The following is a 19,626-nucleotide window of genomic DNA, read 5'->3' on the forward strand; positions in this document are numbered from 1 at the left end:
TGTCCCAGAAATAAGGCAACAGAGCAAAAATAATACGAGATACAGCAGGGGGACCAAAATAAGAAGACTTTTTTTCTTGTTCAAAAAAAAATAATGCAAACAAATATTTTAATTATCTCTCTCTCTATGCTGTTCTTATTAAGGGTCCTTCTGTCAAATTCACTCACAAATTCTACAAATGCAATATTCATCAGAATGCCATTGTTTATATTAGGGAAGGCATCTAAAATATTTTTTTGGAAAGATGTTTTTTGTGTTGACTTCCCCTTTAAGCATTTATTCATTTTATGGTCATTTATGCATTATTGTGATTCCAGTAATTTGTTCATGCGTGGTGACATCATGAAGGCTGGAAGAAAAGTGTGTTCATGGGAATATAAATTATGTGCGTCAGTGACAAGTGGGTATTAAAGTACTGGCTTTATGTAATCGCCTCACAGGGCTAAAGGTGACAATGTTGGTGATGTTGCTATTTTATTTGGAATGATGAATGCAAAATATTAAGATATTTAATAATAATAATAATAATAATAATACTATGTCTCCCATGTGACCTGGGAACGCCTGTGGATCCCTCCGGAAGAGCAAGAAGATGTGGCGGGATAAGCGGCACATTATGATGGATCGATGGATATTTAATTTGTTTTTTTAAGAATTCATTGAAATGATGACCAGAATTGTTCATTTATTAATGGCAATATTACTTTGAAAAGTTTTCAACTGGTCCAAACATCTGGCAAATAGCAATTTAACAACCAATAAAAATAGATGCTATTGGTGTTAATTGTAATTCTTTTGCAGTCAACAGCCTGGAGCCACAAATACAAAGTGAGAATCTACTTTTTGATAAAATTGTTTTTTAAGCGATGAGGAATGATTGTCTTTATTGAATGTGATTGTCTTGTTTCATTTGTACTTCAAATTAATAAACTACACACATCTTTTCTGTCAATTGTATATAACATATCACTTTGGTTACTCCTTCGCTTTTCAATACAAGTACAAGCGCCAAGTACAAATATTTTTGGATAGAGAGTCCCTGCCACCTAGTGGTGACCATTGCTCACAACAAAATCTGTTGGTTTTGCTGAGTTTTCTTGCTGGTATTCATGCAAGACCAACACAAAAACACAACAAAAAAGCGTTCTTTTTTCCCTTTCTTAAAATTGACCAAAAAATTAATAGTTATAGATTGTCAGGAACATTTAAACCGCTAATAGTCCCGGAAATTGACATCGCCAAACAAACTCAACGGTGTGCGCAATGCTCCGCTCAGGCTTGATTGCGTCACACGCGCCAATTGCACAAAGATAAATAAATATATTTCACTCAAAATAATAAGTCAGTTAGGGCCTTTTCAAGAGGATAAGTAGTTTTTGTACAATCGTTAGAGAATCCATATTCCCACCAGAATTGTTGCAGTTATAATTACTTATGAAACTAACACTAACAGTGTATTTTTTTTAAACAGAAGATATGCAATATATGAGTTTGTAAGTCATTTCTGCTTTTGATATTAAATTATAGTAACTTCTGATGTCGTAATAAAAGCAGTGCAGTTTTCTACATATAACCTACCAAAAGAAAAATGGAGGCGTAAGTGCGTGTGTGTGCGCGCGCGTGAGTGTATGTCCCGCCTGCGTGAACGCATGCTTAAAAATGTGCCCCTCAGACAAAGCCTCCACCAGTAAAACATGTCTAACTTCGCCACTGCAGTCATCGTCATTCTGTGCTGTCGTCACTTGATTGCGTCACCCCTCTCTCGTGCTACATATTTGCGGATTTAAAGTCTCTTGCGTCAAAGAATGATGCAATTCAACGAGAATCTACTCGTCCCCTATGGTGAAGGGAAAATAAAGTAAAAACGGAGTGGGTTTCATTTAAAGAGTGAGGCATAATTTAAGGGGAATATGAGTATAATGCGTGATGACTGCGACTCTTGTGAAGACCTCATCTGCGCGTGACGTCACGTGACGTCGCCGCGTCCGCAAACGGCGGTGCGGCTTGAAAGCGCCGAGAGGGCCAAATCTCAGATACTTTTTGGAGATCAGGATGAAGGTAACAGTATGGCTTCTTGTTCAGATCCTGCTCACGCTTGGCGCACAAAGAGTTTTTGGTGAGTTAATATTAATTTGTCATGTGCATTTTCAAATTGGACCTCTGTTGACGTTCCATTTGGGGCCTAGGTCAAGTAAATGTCATTAGTTTTCTTTTTGGCATGGAGACCGTGGGCTTCCAAACAGAGTGGGGATGATAAATGGTCTGAAGTGGTTAGTTTTGGATTTTTTATAATAGATTTTGATTCTTTTTAAAAATTGTGGAGTGCAAGATTGAAACAAAAAGTCACTAATTGCGTAATAAAGTCAGGTAAACTTCCCAACGATTGTTGGACTTTTTTTTCTGCACCCTGTTCCAAAAGAAATGTATTCACTTGGAAAAAAATCCAGAAAGATCATGTAGATTATTAACTGACAAAGACAAAAACGTATGAATTCACTGTAGTTATTTTAGTTAGTTTTGTAAACGTAAAATTAAGGCTTCAGCTATTGAATATTTTGGTTGCAGTTTTGATTCTAAGATCAACGGGTGTTACAGACAAATATGGGTGCTACAAAGACCAATTCGGGGGTAAATCGGGATGGGTGGTGGTTGGGTGTTGAATCACTTAAATGCAAAAAAAAAGTCAAGAAGTCAGAGTAGTTGGTTGGTTGGTTCTTTAAACGATGAGCCACAGTAAAGGCGAAGTGATTGTAATCATAAAATATTAACAACCCTAATTTCCTGGTGAGGACAACTTATTTTGATTTTGCAGCTTCTCAACATTCACAATATCATGTTTCAAAATTAAGCTAATAGTAATACACATTTAGTTCATAGCAATGAATAACACTTAAGTGTCTGTGTGATTCTGAATTTGAGGATAGATATAAGAATAATAATAAAAAAAGACTAAACTAAATACTAACGCAGTGTTTCCTCTCCCTGATCTGTCTCACGTTCCTTACATACTGTTCAGAAATGGCTATAGTCGGTTGTGCTCCACTAATAACGAGGGGCTATAGTCTTAGCCCAAAATGCCAAGGCCTTTTTTTTTTTTGTACCAGTCCACCCCTGTTTGACATGCATTAGTAGCCTATATATTTAAACGCTATGTTTTTCTAACAATTGTTTCTGTCGTCCCTTCAGCTTCCTTCTGCAAACCTGACGAAGAGCAGTACGGTGGTTTTTGCTATTACTATGACAAGGATTTGTTCAGATCGTGGCAGGGCGCTGAGAATTACTGCTCTGCAAGGCAAAGTCACCTGACCAGCTTTCACTCAAAGCAAGATCTCCACTTCCTGGATGGTGAGCACCTCGGGCCTTGCGGACAATAGACAAACAACGCTGCACAACTTCCAAAAAGTACTAATGCTTATATTCTCTTTTCCTGAAGATCACATTTATTCTGGGCATCAATGGGTTGGACTTCGTTGGTCTCCTGAACTTGGAAAGCTTTTCTTCAGTGACGGGACATCTGTGGTAAGTGACATTTTTACAGCAGTCTCAGTGAAATTGTAATTTCACTTGTCATTTTTCCTGACTAAATTATAATTTGACTGAGGCATCATAAATTACTTACATCATTTCGAGACTTACTGAAGTCAATTCTCAAAATATTTTGGGGCCCGGTGACAATCTTAACCGCTTGGCCTCGGCTCCTCCTAATGAGAATTAAACCAAAAACACCCCGAAAAAATGTGGAAAAAAGTTATTACAAGAGCAACAAGATATCATTTGAAACTCTAATGAAGTTGTAGCCTACAATATGAAAACAAAAATGGCAACATAAAGAAAATAGCCATCATTTTAAGGTGTTAGTAAAATATGAGGCCATCATTTTTACCCGGACAAATTACAATGATAGAGACAGAGAACATGTTCTGCAAATGGTGAGAAATGAAAGAATGAATCAAAACTGAAAAGTGACATTGCCAATGTGATGACTTGATGAACAGAATTACCTCCCGTGGGCCAAAGACAGTCCGATGGGCTATCTGTGCATTACGTTTGTTCGCAACAGTACCATAAGTTACAGCAACTGTTCCAAACGAAATCAATTCATCTGTAAAAGAGGTGAGCCACGACACTTACTGAATTATCAATACCGCATGTCTCCTTTAATGGGATGCGTCATATTTAATCCCTTTTGCATCCCTGCTTGTAGCCGTGAGCCTATCTTCCGATCTTGCCCAGTTGGCAACATCACAAGCAGGTGACGTTACACATGTCAGCCGAACTTTCTTGTCTAACGCACACACATGACTTTGACATGAAGTGGCATGTTGGTTGCAGTTTGGACGTATGAATGCCGCAGGTGGGTGCACAACCCTTCCAACGGCTTCTGCTACATGGTCAGCAAGTGCCCGAAGACTTGGAGGATGGCGCAAACTAAATGCTCCTGTTATGGCGGGAACCTGCTCAGCATCAGCGACCGGGCTGAACAGGCCTTCGTGCAAGGTTTGACAACCAGAAGGTGTCTTGGGTAGCGCTTTGCTCGCAGTATAACTTAGAGCTTGCCAAGTGTGTCTGCGGGCAGGAGAAGAACGTAACCTTAAGATGGTAACGAAGTAATTTAATGTATTTCTTGGCACAGAAAAATGAAATTGGCACTCATTTTAAATAGTATCAACTCATTTTGGATCAAGTTGTAAATTATTTATTGCCCCTGGAATACCCCTTTTTCATCGCAAAAATTACTTAGTTCCTTCTTACGTACTGAATTGTCTTTGTATTGGAGTGATACACACCCCCATTGATTCTGATTTTTGAATCACTCCAATGCCAAATATGCTAAAAAAAAAACATTGTTGAGGGGATAGGGACTAGGCCAACCTGCGCATAATTGACGCCCACTGAAATGTGGGGTGAAGACAAAAAGCCTTCATAAAGGTTGATAAACACTCAATCTGTCTTTCAAACGTGAGCAACAGGATAAAATAAATGAAATAAATTCAGGGGTGGGGTTGGGTCCGCATATATGCAAATGTGTGGGTGCTAAAATCCAATTTTGTGGGTGTCCACTGTCCAATATTTGTGACCAATTCAAAGTCTCCTTGAGCTCCTGATGGTATGTCAACCGCAGGTAGACGAGGGAATAGTGTGAAGCACATTGAGGAGAAAAGCGCTACACAACTGACAGCCCATAATAATCATGGCTTTAGAATACGGGAGAAAGCACCCAGGATTTAAATTTGCAATAAGAAAGCTGTTTTCAAATTGTCCCTGAAGGCAACACCTCAAATATACTGTTATATTATATTATCAAACTCAGTTCCACACAGAAGCCGAGTTTGTCCGTAGGTGTGAGTGCGCCTGAATGGTTGTTGGAGGATATAACCGGTTTGTTGACGATTGATTGAGGAAATAACTGGTTTGTAGAGTACATTCGGAGGATCGTGAACGGGACCTCCTTGTGGATGGGAGGCCTCTCCTACGCTGAAGACTACTGGAAGTGGAGCGATGGATCCCAGTTCTCATACATAACCTGGAACACAGGTTCTTGTAAACCTCAGTGACGGATATCTGGAGGCTACAATGCGGTGAAACTGCGCTTAAACTCCCCTTCCCTTCCAGGTTACACTGGCAACGCTGTTAAGCAGTGTCTTTCCTTCCTGGTTGACAGCGGCCGCTGGGACAAGGGATCCTGCGACAGATTGAGAGGCTACATCTGCAAGAAAAAGGGTAAAATGGTGTGGTGCACTTGCTCTCATAGCATGCTGGTTTGGCCTGAATGAGTTTGGAAAAATATTATAATAAATATTAATTCAATATATTTTCTTCAATAGCAACTATTTTTCAAGGCTTTCTGGGTTTTTTTTACCAAATCACAGCCTTTGTGTAAAATTGCATTCTACTACACCCCTGATGTCGGTTTGAATTCGATGACTAACGTCCATTTTTTGGTTTCCTCTGGCAGGAAGAGAATGATAAGAAAGAACTCATTAACGATCGTATAAAAAAAAACAAAAAAAAACTCTGCAGCATATGAAGAAACCTTATATCCGACTGATGCCATCACCAGCGACCGATGATCGGCAGAGCATTCCTGGTACCTGACCGGTTCATCGAAAATGGGTTTACATCTCCTGTCGTCTGAGTGGGGGGGTTTGTTTTATTTTTTTCTACTTAAAATAGCATTTTGGGATTTTTATTTCCTATCCCCCTGATTCATATTGTGTGATGTATTTTCTTTATTTAATCCAATGTAATCCAATAATCCTTTGCTCATATTAATTTGAATTATTCTTCAATAAATTTCCAAAGAATAATTGCTGAATGTGTTTCCATGGCAATTTAGCAATGTGAGGAGGAGAACTTTTTTAAAAATATATTTACAAGTAGACGTCTGACTGTCTGGTATGATTGGTGTATATCTACAATTGGGATGCTTAAACAGGAAAGAGAATGGGGCGTAAATGGCTACATGGACTGGACACAACGGGCCTATCTTCCTAATCTTCCATTTCCTCTTCCTCTTGGGAGGCCTCAAAACACTTGTGACTAAATTATTCTTCAAAGGGATTCCTACATATGAGCCTACACTTCTAGTTGGCCTGGCAACTTCCGGTGGACAGTAAGCTTCCCTTTATCCTCACCAACATTGACTTGATTCATGAAACATTTTATTCTGTGCTTATGCTTGGATTTCTTTTTTAAATTTTTGTGTCTTTCTGCCATAACCATCCAAATTCAAAGGCCTAAAAACTACCTTTAAGGGAAGGGTTGGAGTTAGGTCAGGTTTCTGGGTTCAAGACTTGAAAGGGTCCTAAATCCTTTCACCATCCAAATACTTTGCAGCTGGGCTAACCCCTCTGCCATCTCTCCATTCGGTCGGAGTATCGCGTGATTGCTACGGATGCGTTTGCATTCCAAGAGGGAATTGAAAATACACATAAAATTGAAAATGAAAATTAGCTAACCTATTGCAAGATTTTTTTATGGATACTGTCCCATAATATTTTTACACTCTACTCCACAACGTACGGATGTACACTCACAAACGCACACACACACAGTTACAAAATAAAGCAGGGTTGCTTAGACTGGCTACTTAAAGTTGTCTGGTGGTCACAAACTATACATATGTCTTAAAAATATAATTCCGCTTAAGTACAAACAAATTCAATGAAATTAAAAGCAGAAGTGCTTCATTGCTATGGAGTTTGTCCTAAAATCTTGAGGAAACAAATGGTTTTTACACAAACGTTGGTTTGAGATCTTCCTTGAACACCACCGGATGTGACGAGCGGTAGAGGTCGTAACCTTCGTACTCGCTATCTGATGAGTCTGATGTTTCTGAGGACAGTAGCGAGCCCCGCTGCAAGCAGGAGTCGCAATAGGGTCGGTGGTAGAAGCAGTAGTCCGTGGAGCTGCTCGAGTCTGAATCCCAGTACCTGCGGGGGTCCGCGCTGTGCTTGCGGGTGTGCTCCTGACTGTCGCAGCCCATCTCGATATCAGATGCATCGACGTGCTCTGTAAAACATCCGCGAGGCCTTGATGACATATTTTCCACCTCATCTTGCAAGTCAAAGTCACATTTGGGATCTTGGAGATTGGTATCATCCACGGTGGCTCCCCCATTTGGGGTGACTCCCTCCGAATGCTTCCTTTGATTCTGACAGCCGTTCCTCATCCGCCTGTCTGCGTGAAGGCAAGGTGGCGTCAAACCACGTCTGGGCGAGCGGAAGGGCGGTCGACGTTTCCTCATGGCGTAGGGAGAGATGCTGGGGTAGCGAAAGACTACAGGAGGGATCGGGGAACGTGGTGTCCGCAGTGAGATGGGTGAAAGTGAGGAGTCCTCTCTAAATCTGCTCTGAGAAGGCCTCCTCGCAGATTTTAGAACACTTTCCAAGACTGTGTCCACACTCAGCTCTTGAAGGATTTCTTGCAACTTATCACTACTAACGAATCCAGCCGGTCTGGCATTTGGGCCTAAAGGAGATGTTGGCCCATTGCTAAAAGTTTCATCCTCAAAAGGGTTCAAAAGTCGGGAGGATTGTAGGGAGGTGACAAAGTCAGCCGTCTCCTCTGCTGTCCGAAGAAAGCCAGAAGATCGGAGTGGGTCGTCTGCTATGGACTCGCACGGGTCTGCGTCCAAACCAGCAGAAAGTGGAGATGGGGCAGCAGTGGGGCTTACAGAACATGGCAAAGTGGGACGATCATAAGATGCTGGGCCACCAGATGACAAGGGAGCGGCAACAAGAAAAGGGGAGACAGGCGGCGGAGGTGAGAGTCTGGACTTGACGTCGCTAGGAGGTAGAGAAGCTGGAAGTCGACAGGACGGAAGTTCTTTGGTCTGAGTGGTGGAGGACTCCAAGTTGTCCACCTCGTGCTCCTCGGACGTTTGGCTGGCTGACACCAGACGCAGAAGTTTGTCTTTGGCGTTGCTCACCTGGTCTTGCAAGCTGTCAATCACAGCGTTCTTCTGGAAAACGGCAAATAAACATGAAGTTAAACCTCAGCGCTTGAAGAGCTTCAGGCCGAAATGATTCGTCAAACATCATCCATCCATTTTTTTTAGCACTTGTATCTGGGTTGTGGGGGAGCTGGAGTTGAGCCCCGCTGACTTTGGTCGAGAGGCGACGGTCCACACTGGACTGGTCACCAGCCAATCACAATACAATTACCATATTACATGAGAACTTTGAGGCACTCATGTTCAACATGTTCTAGTTTACAATGCCACCATGCCATTTGAAGTTCAAGTAACACATGTAGCTTCATAGTACCTCACTGAGAAGCTTCTTCATGGAATTGTTCTCCCCGAGGAGGAAATAGACATCTTCCTGGCTGTAGACTGAAGGCTGGCTCTTACTGGGGCTGCTGAAGTACTTGGCCATCTGACTCGGGTTGTTGTGGTCCTCCTCAAAATGCCTCCACTCGGTCAGCTGCTCGTATGGAGTAGGTGAGAGCAAAAGGGGATACAAAAGAGAAGTTTTTCTTATATTATAACATACATTGCCCCCTCATTTCAAACAAATTGAAGACTCTAAATTGTTGTACTTGTAAATCTTAATCAGCTATGTAATTTCATTAAGGGCACTGAGTTACTCGCAACAGCTGGTTGTTTAATGTGTGAGAGGTAAGATTGTTGTAATCTAACGCTCCTTTGTATATCAAGTGTAATTCAACTGTCAACCACTAGATGGCGGCATGCTTATTTTGGGATGGTGTAAATTAGAAGAACAATGAAATCGGATGTATTTCTGCATAGCCTTGTTGTTTCTTTATTAATTATTGAATGTCATCCGCTGTCAACCTAAACAGGTTCATTTTATGATGAACGGAAGATTATTGTTGTATATTGTGAGATGATAAGTTTATTAGTTGAAAAAATTTATTTACTGTAAACAGGGAGGGGCGGCGGTGTTAGACATTTAAAACATCATTGCCATAAATTCTATAAAACATACCAAGAGAGAATTTAAATATGGTATTTCTATATTGTAGATTTTACTTATTGGCGTGGAGTTGACTATTGTGGGTGTTCCGTGACACCAGGTGCGTGCAAACGGATCATCGCCAAACTATTTCCTCCTGAGACACATTCCTTTCCCCTAACATAAATCCACAGCAGCAGACACTTGCTGGGTCATAAAGCTGCCTGCATACTTTTGACTCAAACGCGTGCTGTGTGAGTCACACTCCGGTGATAACACAAACTCTAGATGAGTTTCGCCTAAACAAAATGTAGAAGTGCAATCAATTCGCCTGACTATCACACTTTGTGTCTGTCTGATTACTGACCAATTTAATTACTTGTTTCCAGGTGATCACATGACTAGAGAGGATCCTGTCTCAGTTTTAATACTCTAAAACAAGGCACAATGTGTTCCGTCCGTCTTTGGAGTGGCGACCACCCATCCTCAGTGAAATTAAACGACCAAGTAAACCGTTACTGATCTAACCTTTTCTGAAAATGTGTCTTATTAGCTTGAAACAGAGGAGCTAATTTACATCATAACTGCTATATGATGTGATCAAATAGGTTGGCTGAAGATCCAGTGCCACTTTCAAGTGACAGCCTCGACCATCCATCCATCCATTATCCAAGACACTTCTCCTCCTATTTTTTTTTTTTACACACTCTGGACTCTGCTACTCTTTTAAAATTTGTCCCCGGTTGTCATGGTAACATAAGACAGAGTTGCTATTGGTACAGCAGTATCCGGGGCGGTGCATATGCTCACTTGTAACCCCTATAAACAAGTTAAAGCTCTCGCGATGAGGTTTCCTACCTGGGGCACAAAGAGCATGCAGTTGGTAGCCAACGTGCAGATAAAAATGGCACCGGCAACGGTGCTGTAGACCACGTTGGGCCAAGCCGGCATGAGGACAGATACCGGGACGGCCACGCCGGCGCAGAGGGTGACTAAAGTGACGGAGGTGAGGATGGTGGGAGACTGGTTGACTGGAGGGTGGCTGACGTTGCTGGTCAGGCCGGCCAGATATGTGCCGTAGAGCAGGAGACATCCCTGAAGAAGGACAGGGGGAAGGAATTGATTGGAAAATGTATAACGCCGTTTTGGGGTCATACTACAATGGTAAAATGACAGGGGAAGAACTTGTAGGTGTAATGAGTTGACTGTCGAAATTTTTAAACAAATGTTGCCAACTTGGCATGATCATATACGATTCTCAACTTAACACGGTAATTTACTATTTCTTTCTCTGACAATGTTAGGGGAGATAACTTTTTATTTTTAATTACGAGTCTTTTTTTTTTTATTTACATTAGGACATTTATCCTGAAAAATACAACTACATTCTCAGAAATTATGAGGTTATCCTCATAAATTATGAATTTATTATTGAGAAATGATGGCTTCCTGTTGTGAAATTGTCTTTCTTCTCAATTAAAAAACAAAACCAAAAAAACACAATTTGTTTCCCTTGAATTTCTAAAAATGCCCTGAGATTAGAACTTTTCTATTAGTGAGTTTTGAAAAATATATTTTTACTCTTTATATAAAAACTATTACTGTAATTAACTGCTTAGTTTAATTTGGCTAAAATTATTACGTTAGCTACAGCGTATAATTATGACTCTATCCTAGAAAACTTTTATAAATTGTAAAATGAGTTTATCATCATTGAATCGCCGTTTTTTTTTTTCTCTCAAAACATTACATCTTTTTCCCGTATTGTAATTGTGATTATTTGGGTTAACATTATGATTTTTTTTCTCACAATGTTAAGACTTTAGTTTTGTTAAATTTAGACTTTATACTAAAAAAGCAACTTTATTCTTAAAAAAAAGAAAAAAAAAATCTGAATTCCGTGACGCAACATTTAGTTTTTTCAATATTAGATTTATTTAAGATTTTCTATTTTGGTCAAATAGCAGTCTCATAGCTGTTGCAGCATGATTTTTCCCTGTTTAATTATACATTTATTCTCATAAAATCACAACTCTACTCTATTAAAATGGCAACTTTATTTTATTACATATTTTAGTACAGTAGCATTATTTTATTGCGTTTTCCGCATTGTCCTTCCGTAACATTGTATCAATACATTTATGGCAAGAGAGTAGGGTCACAACCTACCTTTTTAACAACTATAATAATAACCCACAAATCCGAGTATGCAGAAGAGCACGAATCAAGCTGAGACAAAGAATAGGAGATGTCCTTCCCCACCATCTAGAATGAAGAAAACACAAACATAACAAATACCATCTTTTACAGAAAATCCGATATTCATCAACCCAACTGTATTTCACCAACCTTAACAACTGCGCCGAATGATCGAGTACAGCGAATGGGGTCTGAGAGGTTCCAAGCAGTCAGAACCAGCAGGTCCGCTAGGATCAAGAGTGCCACCATGGCCATTAGCTGAATGTCTCTGATGATCTACACAAAAAGTACCAATCAGTTACGACCAAGTGGGTGGTGAAAACGCCTTCAGCTTTATTTAGTACAGAGATTAATTTATGACATTCGTGTGCTAACTGTTAGTTCACAAGGCTACCTATAAAAACAAAACAATTGCAGGTTTGAATAACATGATCGAATACACAGTAATACATACCACTCTTTTGTCGGGCACTCTCTGAGTGAACACTCTGTACAGCCGCCATGTTTTCCCCAAAATGGGTCCAAACACCATGGTGCTGCCGAGACACAGGGTCCACACGCGGGCCTGTGGAAGGTTTTGAAGAACAATGATAAAATGGCTTTGGATACAGAAAGCCGTTTGACTGATTGTTTGGGAGTCAATATCACCATAAGGTTGGGGGGGGGGGGGGGGGGGGGAGTACATTTTCAGTTAAAAAGAAATAATTCTTACAGTGCACTAAATAAGTGATGACAAAAAGCAAACCTTAAACTAGACATCAAAAATATTGACTATATGTTCAATTAGCTTTCCTTTGAATTGTGAGCTACTGTACTGACGTGTAATACAGCTGTTGACGCATCCATCTGAGGGTGCGGTCGCGCGTCCACGGCAAACAGGAAGCCGCTGCTGTAGGTGAGGACACTTCCGAAGAGACTCAGGACATTCAGGTTGGGACTGGACATCTTCACTATCCTTGTAGAAAAAAAAAAGAGAAGACAAGGTTACATTTTGATTGATATTGTCAAAGATATACTTAACTCATTCACTGCCCGCCCAGGTAAAATGAAAGTACGTCTATTTCCGTCAATGGTAGCGAATGAGTTAATGAACAATATGTTTGTTTCAATTTATACAGTGTCTTAATTTTTGCACCTGAAAATAATTTGTTCTAATTAATCAGCTAACTTCTTACACCTGAGAAATAATTTTGTTCTACAAAAAGGTTTTGGTGCCTGAACTTTTGTATCTGACAATACGTCAATGTACTCATTTAAAAATCAAAGAAGCACCCGTTTTTTTTTCAAATGATGAGTGTTAGAACAAGCAATTGTGCTTAGCAAGTGTTTCACCACCTGTTGTTTTTGAAGCGCAGGGTAAAGAGCAGGAAGCAGAAGGCCAACAGCATGCCGCAGGAGAGCAGCGTCCACACCACGGCACTCAACACCGGGGAGAGCGAGCGTCTCGGGAGGTCCACGACCATCTGAGAATACACGCACCTCATTATCGTCACTAAAATATTCACATCACTTATTGTTTAGTTTTTTTCGCCTTAAAATTGTGACAGTCAGTCAGGCTCCGACTGTCATTTATTGACGCACTTATGGCAGCATCTTTAATATCTGCTGTTTTCTGACACCCCCCTAAAAGATTTACAAACGTCTACATGTGCCACAAGATGGCGTCAAAGCACTACTTTGGTCTAAATGAAGCTTCTCAACCTGAGTTTCTTGGCAGCGATATGCCACAAGATGGCGGAAAAGCATTACTTTTAATTTAATGAATCCCCTCAACTCATAACATCTTAGTTTCTTTGTACCAACATGTTTGTTTTCAATCATTTCAAAAACATCTGTAAGAAAAAAAAGTTGACAGATGTTGCATGAAAATAAATCAGTTTTGGAATAAGGCCGTAACATAACCAAATGGGTGAGAAGTGAAGCAAGTGGAGTGAGTACTTCCTAGGTTCTCTGCATTATAATGTTCGATGGCAAACCTACCTTACTGAGGCTGCACAGTCTCTGCAACATCTCTATGCTCTCCTGCATTTGGACCCCCGAGTGGCCGAGACACAGTGGGGAATCACAGCGGGAGCTGCAGTTCCACTCAGGCTCCATGTCTGGCCTCGGTCAGTCCACTTTCACGCGCATATCCTGTTTAATATGACAAGAAAGGGTGTGGGGAAGAAAGAGGATTTTACTTTCCAACCGCAGTACACATAACATCCACAGTGTGGTGCTGTCACGGTGATTTTCTTTCACACAGATGTCGACGGAACCACTAAGACACTTCATTAGGTACACTTGCACGCTCCTATAACCGAATAGGGTTCTGTTTTGTAAAAAATAGATCGTCATGTTCGGTTCGAATTGAAACTGTTAAAGATTTTCAGTGAACTCACGCGACAAACTAATAGTACAAAAGATATTTTCAACTAAGTTTAAGAACGTTTTGCACCTAACGATAGATAGAACCAATGTTCTACTAATTTAAAACCTTGCACCGTTATTGTACCTCAAAAGAAGACAGTTTTCGTACTTTTTTTTATTTCACGTGAAAAATACTCTTGTTCTACTCATTTTAAAGTTATACTTTTACGCACGAAAATTTTCTTTTTTCTAGTTCTACTCATTCCAATAGTACATAAAAGAAAAATCCGTTTTTGATTCCATAGCTTAGTTGAAAGATAGTTATATGCAAGTCCACTACTCTGCATAAGAAAAGTATACGAAAAAAACGAACAAACAAGCAAACAAAAAAACCTAATAATGATAAAAACTAACATTAATTTTTTTTTATTTTAGTTATACAGTCCACGCTTTATGTTGATTTTCTTTTTTGAACCAATGATTTAATCAATTAAATCGATAAAATAACCAAATCTGTGTATTTGCTCTTCAAATTCGACTCATTTACTCACAGCTGAAAGCAATCATAGTCACTTTTCTACTAATTGAATATCTCACGTTTTGTACCTGAATGAACGTCAATGTTACTTTAATACCTTCTTGTTGCTGTTGTACAGTTTTGTACCATGAGTGTTTCACTCTCATGCCTGACAGTTTTCCAGTCATAGAAATAACTATGATTGTTAATTTTTGATACAACATAGTGTTGGAGCTTATATTGAGCAATGCACCTGAAGTTGAGGCGAGTTATCACGACGGTATTTATTATCAACTCAAGTCATGTCGTTAATGTCATTAAAGCAAAATTGTCTCATTATTATCGCGCTTACCTTGATTGGACATAAACATCGCTTTGATATAAAATTTTATGAACCGTTACTGTTACTGCTGCTCGAGGACATTAGAAATTCTTCTGAACTTATTTAAAATTACACATTTAAATATATCCATTTTATTTTTGTAGTGAGTTAACAGCCTGCTGCACCAAAGCTGTAATTTGCGCCTCTGACAAATAGAAAATTTAAGAGTGTGACAAACACAGACCTGGACAGCGCAAAGTCAGTTTGTCACTGTGCCCGCCGGCATTTATACTCGCCTACCCTCTCTGCACCGACATGCAGATGTACTCACGTGGCTGAAACTTACAAACAGACGGATCGTGACTCAGCCACATGTGGCTCAGACCGGCATTTACCTGAGTAACATGATGTAGCAGGCATCTGCTCATTGTCGAAGTTTATGGAGTCTCAGGAATTATGTAACACTCAAAGCTCCCACAAGACACCACTAAAGCTCTCAAAACTAGTAATTGCATCTGGATTGAGTAACATCTTTTCATAAGCGGTTCAGATAAATGGCTGGATGTTTTGAGGAGCTAAATTTAGCCTGGGTTGAGATTGAAATTACGGAGAGTCTTTGTCACATGTGCATGCACACTTGTACTTCCGGTACGTTTTTAACCACTCTTTATTCTGTTAAGCCGCACCAACTGATGTTGGAAAAATTAATAAAAAAAAAAAAACCTGTTCAACTAAATACAACGAAATGATTTTAAGTAAAAATAAAGATTTTGTGTTTGTGTTCGTGCCAAATATACCTTCAGGAATTAAGGCCATAATGTTTACAATTGATTTAATTGGACCAGAAAACATCTCTGGGACATGTGTTACGGGCCAAAGAAAGAACAGCTGAATTGAAAAACTTCCCAAATTTTCACATTGGTGTCCAATAAAGTCATATTCTATTCTATAAGGTTTGCTGGCTGCGCTATTGTTGACAGTTTTACTATGTCACAATAACTCAGGCGAATAACGGGGCCAAACACAACATCACAAATGATTTGTTAAATTGTACGTGTCTTGGGTTTGTTTTGTATTAAAGGAACAGAATTGACTTTGCGTAAAAAACAACTACAACTTGATGCAACGCCCACGTTGACCTACATCCACAAAATCAACGGTGTTGAGAGAACAATACAGCGGCATAGCTGGGAAATGTCTGCAGTTCCTGTTCTTGTCCTTTTCGTCACTTTTCCGAGTTTAGCTTGCACTCCTGCTGTTTCCTGCAGGAAAGCCCCCTGCTAGAAAGAAGAATTTCTTCCCAGTTTAAAAAAAAAAAAAAAAGCCACTTTGTGGCTGTGGAGACGTCAACAAAGGTGGGCTGACATTTTATAGTCATTGTTACGACATTCTTTGAAACCCCTGAATGCTAAACAGCAAGCCATAACGGAGGATTGGATTTGGATTTGCAGCTGTGTTGGAATTGACGAAAGCGGGATACACGCATAATTCAGCGACATTTAGGCATTTTCCCTCCCTTGCGATCACAGTCAGCAAACAAAATAACTATTGTAAAAAAAAAAAAAAATTGCGATCCTTTCATTTCACGTCATAATCACGATGTCTGCAGCTCAGTGTTGATCAAACAAACACGGATTTGTGGTTGTAAATATTGAACAATTTTGATATTTACGATTATCAGAGACGATTTTCCGAGCAGCTAAGGAAGGGGGAAAAAAATCACTTTTAACAAACCCCACAGGATAACCACTGATTTTTTTTTTCAGACATTCAACAATCAGGCCTTTGCTGACTTTTCAGTAGCAAGGGGGAAAAAAATGACCAGATTATCGGGACGTATGAACTCCTCTTGAGACTTCTGCACCCTCCTGTCTGACTTTTTAATCGAAGCAATAGAATCCACCCCCCTTTCACTGTATTGTAATTGTCCCACTTTCAGGATTAAGATTAACCGTGGCTGCTGGCCTCACGTAAATCCGCGTTGAGAGGCCAATAGTAAGGCATTCCACCTGGCCCAGTGTTCCCTTTAGGAGTTTATTCTCTAAGCTGAGTTAGAATGCAATTTATTGGGGATAATCACTGGGTGCATGGTGGTGCATTTTGCAGAAATGGCGCCCTGTTGGAGGGAGCGTTAATATAATGTGGTTCAAGGAGTCAACTCTGCAGGACACACATGATCCTTTACCTACTCCGCTCAATGAGATGCTATGAGGTTCTGCTTCTGGTACCTGGTTGGCCAGAGTCCAAAGTTTTACGTTGGTAGCGTATGGCTAACTTAATTCACTGCTGGTCACTCGTGGTTAATTAAGACTAGTAGCAGTAAATGACCAAAATAAAGATGCAGTATTATAGTCCACACTCTCCACTTTGCTGCAGCGCTTTTTACTCATTGCTTTTAGTTTCCTCTCTTGAAGGCGACAACTAGTGCTTTTGTTGTTTTTCGTTATATTGTTTTAATGTGATGACTGCTGTGTTTAATGCTCGAAATCCAAATAAGGGGAGTCAAAACTTATTACGTACCGTCGAAACATCGCATTGGAAATAAGATTTGGCCTAATATTCAGAAAACATTAGGTATTAGTTAGTCAAATTGAAGCAGGGCTTCCCAAACCTGAATACAAATGGTGGCAAAACACATATAGACAGACAATAAAACAATACTCGCTGTCATACATTCTTTACCCCGTACAAATAAATGATTACTTTTTTTTCAGTCGTTTGTGAAACTCTTTTTTTGAGCATCGTTATGTCGATATTATAGTGCACCCTGGTGGCCAAGGGGCACATACCAAAAGGAGCATTATAATGTCTATTTGACTGAAACAAAAAATGTGGCAAGTTATTTAATGTCATTAGAATTAGTCTGAGTGTTGGCAGGTGAGAATGGTTTACATTTACAAGAGTATTTGTCATGTTTTTATCACAATAGCAAGATATGAACGAAACTATTCGCCTACAGGACAACACTAAAAGACTAAAGCCAACCTTAGGATGATCCCGACATCTGGACCCGTTGCGATTTCCTTGGCACATGACTCTGATATGCTTGGACGAAGAAGCGACAGCTAACATGGCCTCGCATTAGCTCCTCACGCTTCACAGGAATCCCATCATTTCCAAACACGCGTCAAAACTTTCCACACCAGCTCCTGTCAGGAGAAACTCGGCATACTGAGAGTTAGTGAGGAGAGGTGTGTGCGTGTGTCACAGGAAGGGTGTGTGGGAGTGAGTGAGGCTCTCTCTCTCTTTCTCCCATACACATAGCCAGCCAATTGGTCTTAAACTGTGATGCCCATGTGGTATACAAAGGTTGTGACAGAGTCCTCGGGGAGCGGGTGCCACATGTAGGAGAGTCCGCAATGCAAATAAATAGGCTTGTTTGAATGGAAAGAGATACAATTACATACAAACACACACATATAGATCATGTGAGTGCATTGGCTGATGTAACAATATTCGGTGTTATTAAGATTTACAACGACAGGATTTATAAACAACTTATTAAGGTGAAAGCATTTCTAATCAAACGATTTGCAATAGCGATGACCACACAATAAAGGGGGGATGTCAAGGGTGGGGCCACATAAAGTCGGAAAGACAAGAGTATATATATACACACACACACACGCACACGCACACGCACACACACGTGCACAGGGTCATTCCTGATGAGGGCGTGGCAATACAGCTCACAGCTGTAAGAGACACCAAAGCACAACCAAAATACACTCACATTGCCAGGGACAAAGAGATACACATTCAGCAATGTTTCTCTGAAGGCAGGGGTGGGCAAACTTTTTGTATGGTGGGCCACAATGGGTTCAAAATATCTGTCTTTGACACACCACAGTATTTAGGAAATAAAACATTAACAAGGTTTATTCATTTAATTTTTTTCAAGGGCCGGATTAAAACGTTTAATGGGCCGCATGTGGCCCCCGGGCCGTAGTTTGCCCACACCTGTCTTAAGGTATCCAAACTATTAGGAACGGCTTCCAGTATGATACACTGCAAACGACGACCACAATTATGAGCATATTGTTTGTTAAATGAATACTGGACTGACAATTTCAATTAAAAGTGTGTACAGGCGTTACTCGGGTTACGCGGTACTTATTACGCAGGTGCATTCAAAGTGGTCATGAAAAAGCAGAAGCCAGTAGAAGTTGACGATCCAAAACAACTAAGAGCAAGCGTCAAGGTGTTGGAAGTGCTTTGGGATCTGATGACAGCACGCTCGTGTCCCATTGAGGAACAAAAGCGTCTCTGTTACAGGCAGCTTGTGTCGGCTGCTATCGTGTGTCCCTCAAGATCAGGTTTAAGATCAACTTGTTACAGGTGCATGACCGCTGTTGCTAGAGGTATGCTGGCAATTCCAATGTTCGGGTTACAAACAGTCTGAATATTTCATTGACACACAGAGCAGAAGTCAGCATCGAGGTTAATTATTGACATGGCTATGATGTAAAAGTATTATTAGAAATTTCCTGGCATAGCCACCCGATAACGATACTACCCATCATCCCCCAAGAATGAATCCCCACACACAGCATTGCTTTGCACGTCTTTTGACCGAGGGAGACGACGCAAATATCGCGTGTTCTGTATAGTGTGCAGCCGCACGTATTGCACAAACCAGAAACCACATTTGGTCGGAGGAAAGGTTAAAAACTCAAACCTGAACTGTGTTATGCAAATGTACAAACCACCAACCACCACTGACCACCACACATCGTGCTGCCTAATTTTTGGGTAATCCATTCATTCTCGACAAGTTCCTTTTGAAGGACCCTCGATTCTCCTGAACAAAATGGCAGACT

General features: G+C 40.4%; 2 protein-coding genes across 4 annotated transcripts; one reads left to right on the forward strand and one right to left on the reverse strand.

Moving 5' to 3' along the window:
- Positions 1–1,253: 1,253 nt before the first annotated feature.
- On the forward strand, positions 1,254–5,774 carry LOC148323414 (macrophage mannose receptor 1-like). The gene is made up of 8 exons (XM_088315671.1): positions 1,254–2,116; positions 3,187–3,345; positions 3,434–3,519; positions 3,996–4,113; positions 4,205–4,252; positions 4,333–4,497; positions 5,419–5,535; positions 5,614–5,774. The coding sequence occupies exons 1-8, from the start codon at positions 2,053–2,055 to the stop codon at positions 5,772–5,774; spliced, it is 918 nt and encodes a 305-aa protein (XP_088171797.1). The 5' UTR covers positions 1,254–2,052.
- An 826-nt stretch (positions 5,775–6,600) lies between these two features.
- gpr156 (G protein-coupled receptor 156) lies at positions 6,601–17,963 on the reverse strand. 3 transcript variants are annotated; one of them, XM_088315364.1, is made up of 10 exons: positions 17,792–17,963; positions 13,599–13,751; positions 12,954–13,081; positions 12,438–12,573; positions 12,073–12,183; positions 11,769–11,894; positions 11,589–11,684; positions 10,278–10,514; positions 8,769–8,927; positions 6,601–8,464 (listed from the first exon to the last, which is right to left on the reverse strand). In XM_088315364.1, the coding sequence occupies exons 2-10, from the start codon at positions 13,713–13,715 to the stop codon at positions 7,235–7,237; spliced, it is 2,340 nt and encodes a 779-aa protein (XP_088171490.1). In that variant the 5' UTR covers positions 13,716–13,751; positions 17,792–17,963; the 3' UTR covers positions 6,601–7,234. The 3 variants fall into 3 exon arrangements, with proteins under 3 accessions (XP_088171490.1, XP_088171492.1, XP_088171491.1); XM_088315366.1 differs by lacking the exons at positions 13,599–13,751; positions 17,792–17,963 and having other exon boundaries at positions 12,438–12,568; positions 12,954–13,007; XM_088315365.1 differs by lacking the exons at positions 12,954–13,081; positions 13,599–13,751; positions 17,792–17,963 and adding an exon at positions 12,640–12,678.
- Between the last annotated feature and the right edge of the window lie 1,663 nt (positions 17,964–19,626).

This window comes from Idiotropiscis lumnitzeri, chromosome 14 (genome assembly GCF_059441095.1).
Source record: "Idiotropiscis lumnitzeri isolate Australia: NSW breed Sydney's pygmy pipehorse chromosome 14, RoL_Ilum_1.0, whole genome shotgun sequence".
NCBI classification, from domain to species: Eukaryota; Metazoa; Chordata; class Actinopteri; order Syngnathiformes; family Syngnathidae; genus Idiotropiscis; species Idiotropiscis lumnitzeri.

Coding starts and splice junctions, on each gene's coding strand:
- gpr156 (XM_088315364.1), bottom strand. CDS start 13,715: ATGGAGCCTGAGTGGAACTGCAGCTCCCGCTGTGATTCCCCACTGTGT. Junction 12,184..12,437: donor CGTCAACAGCTGTATTACAC/GTCAGTACAGTA, acceptor AACCTTCCACAG/GCCCGCGTGTGGACCCTGTG. Junction 11,895..12,072: donor GAGTGCCCGACAAAAGAGTG/GTATGTATTACT, acceptor CTTTTTGTGTAG/ATCATCAGAGACATTCAGCT.
- LOC148323414 (XM_088315671.1), top strand. CDS start 2,053: ATGAAGGTAACAGTATGGCTTCTTGTTCAGATCCTGCTCACGCTTGGC. Junction 2,117..3,186: donor TGGCGCACAAAGAGTTTTTG/GTGAGTTAATAT, acceptor TCGTCCCTTCAG/CTTCCTTCTGCAAACCTGAC. Junction 5,536..5,613: donor ATACATAACCTGGAACACAG/GTTCTTGTAAAC, acceptor CTTCCCTTCCAG/GTTACACTGGCAACGCTGTT.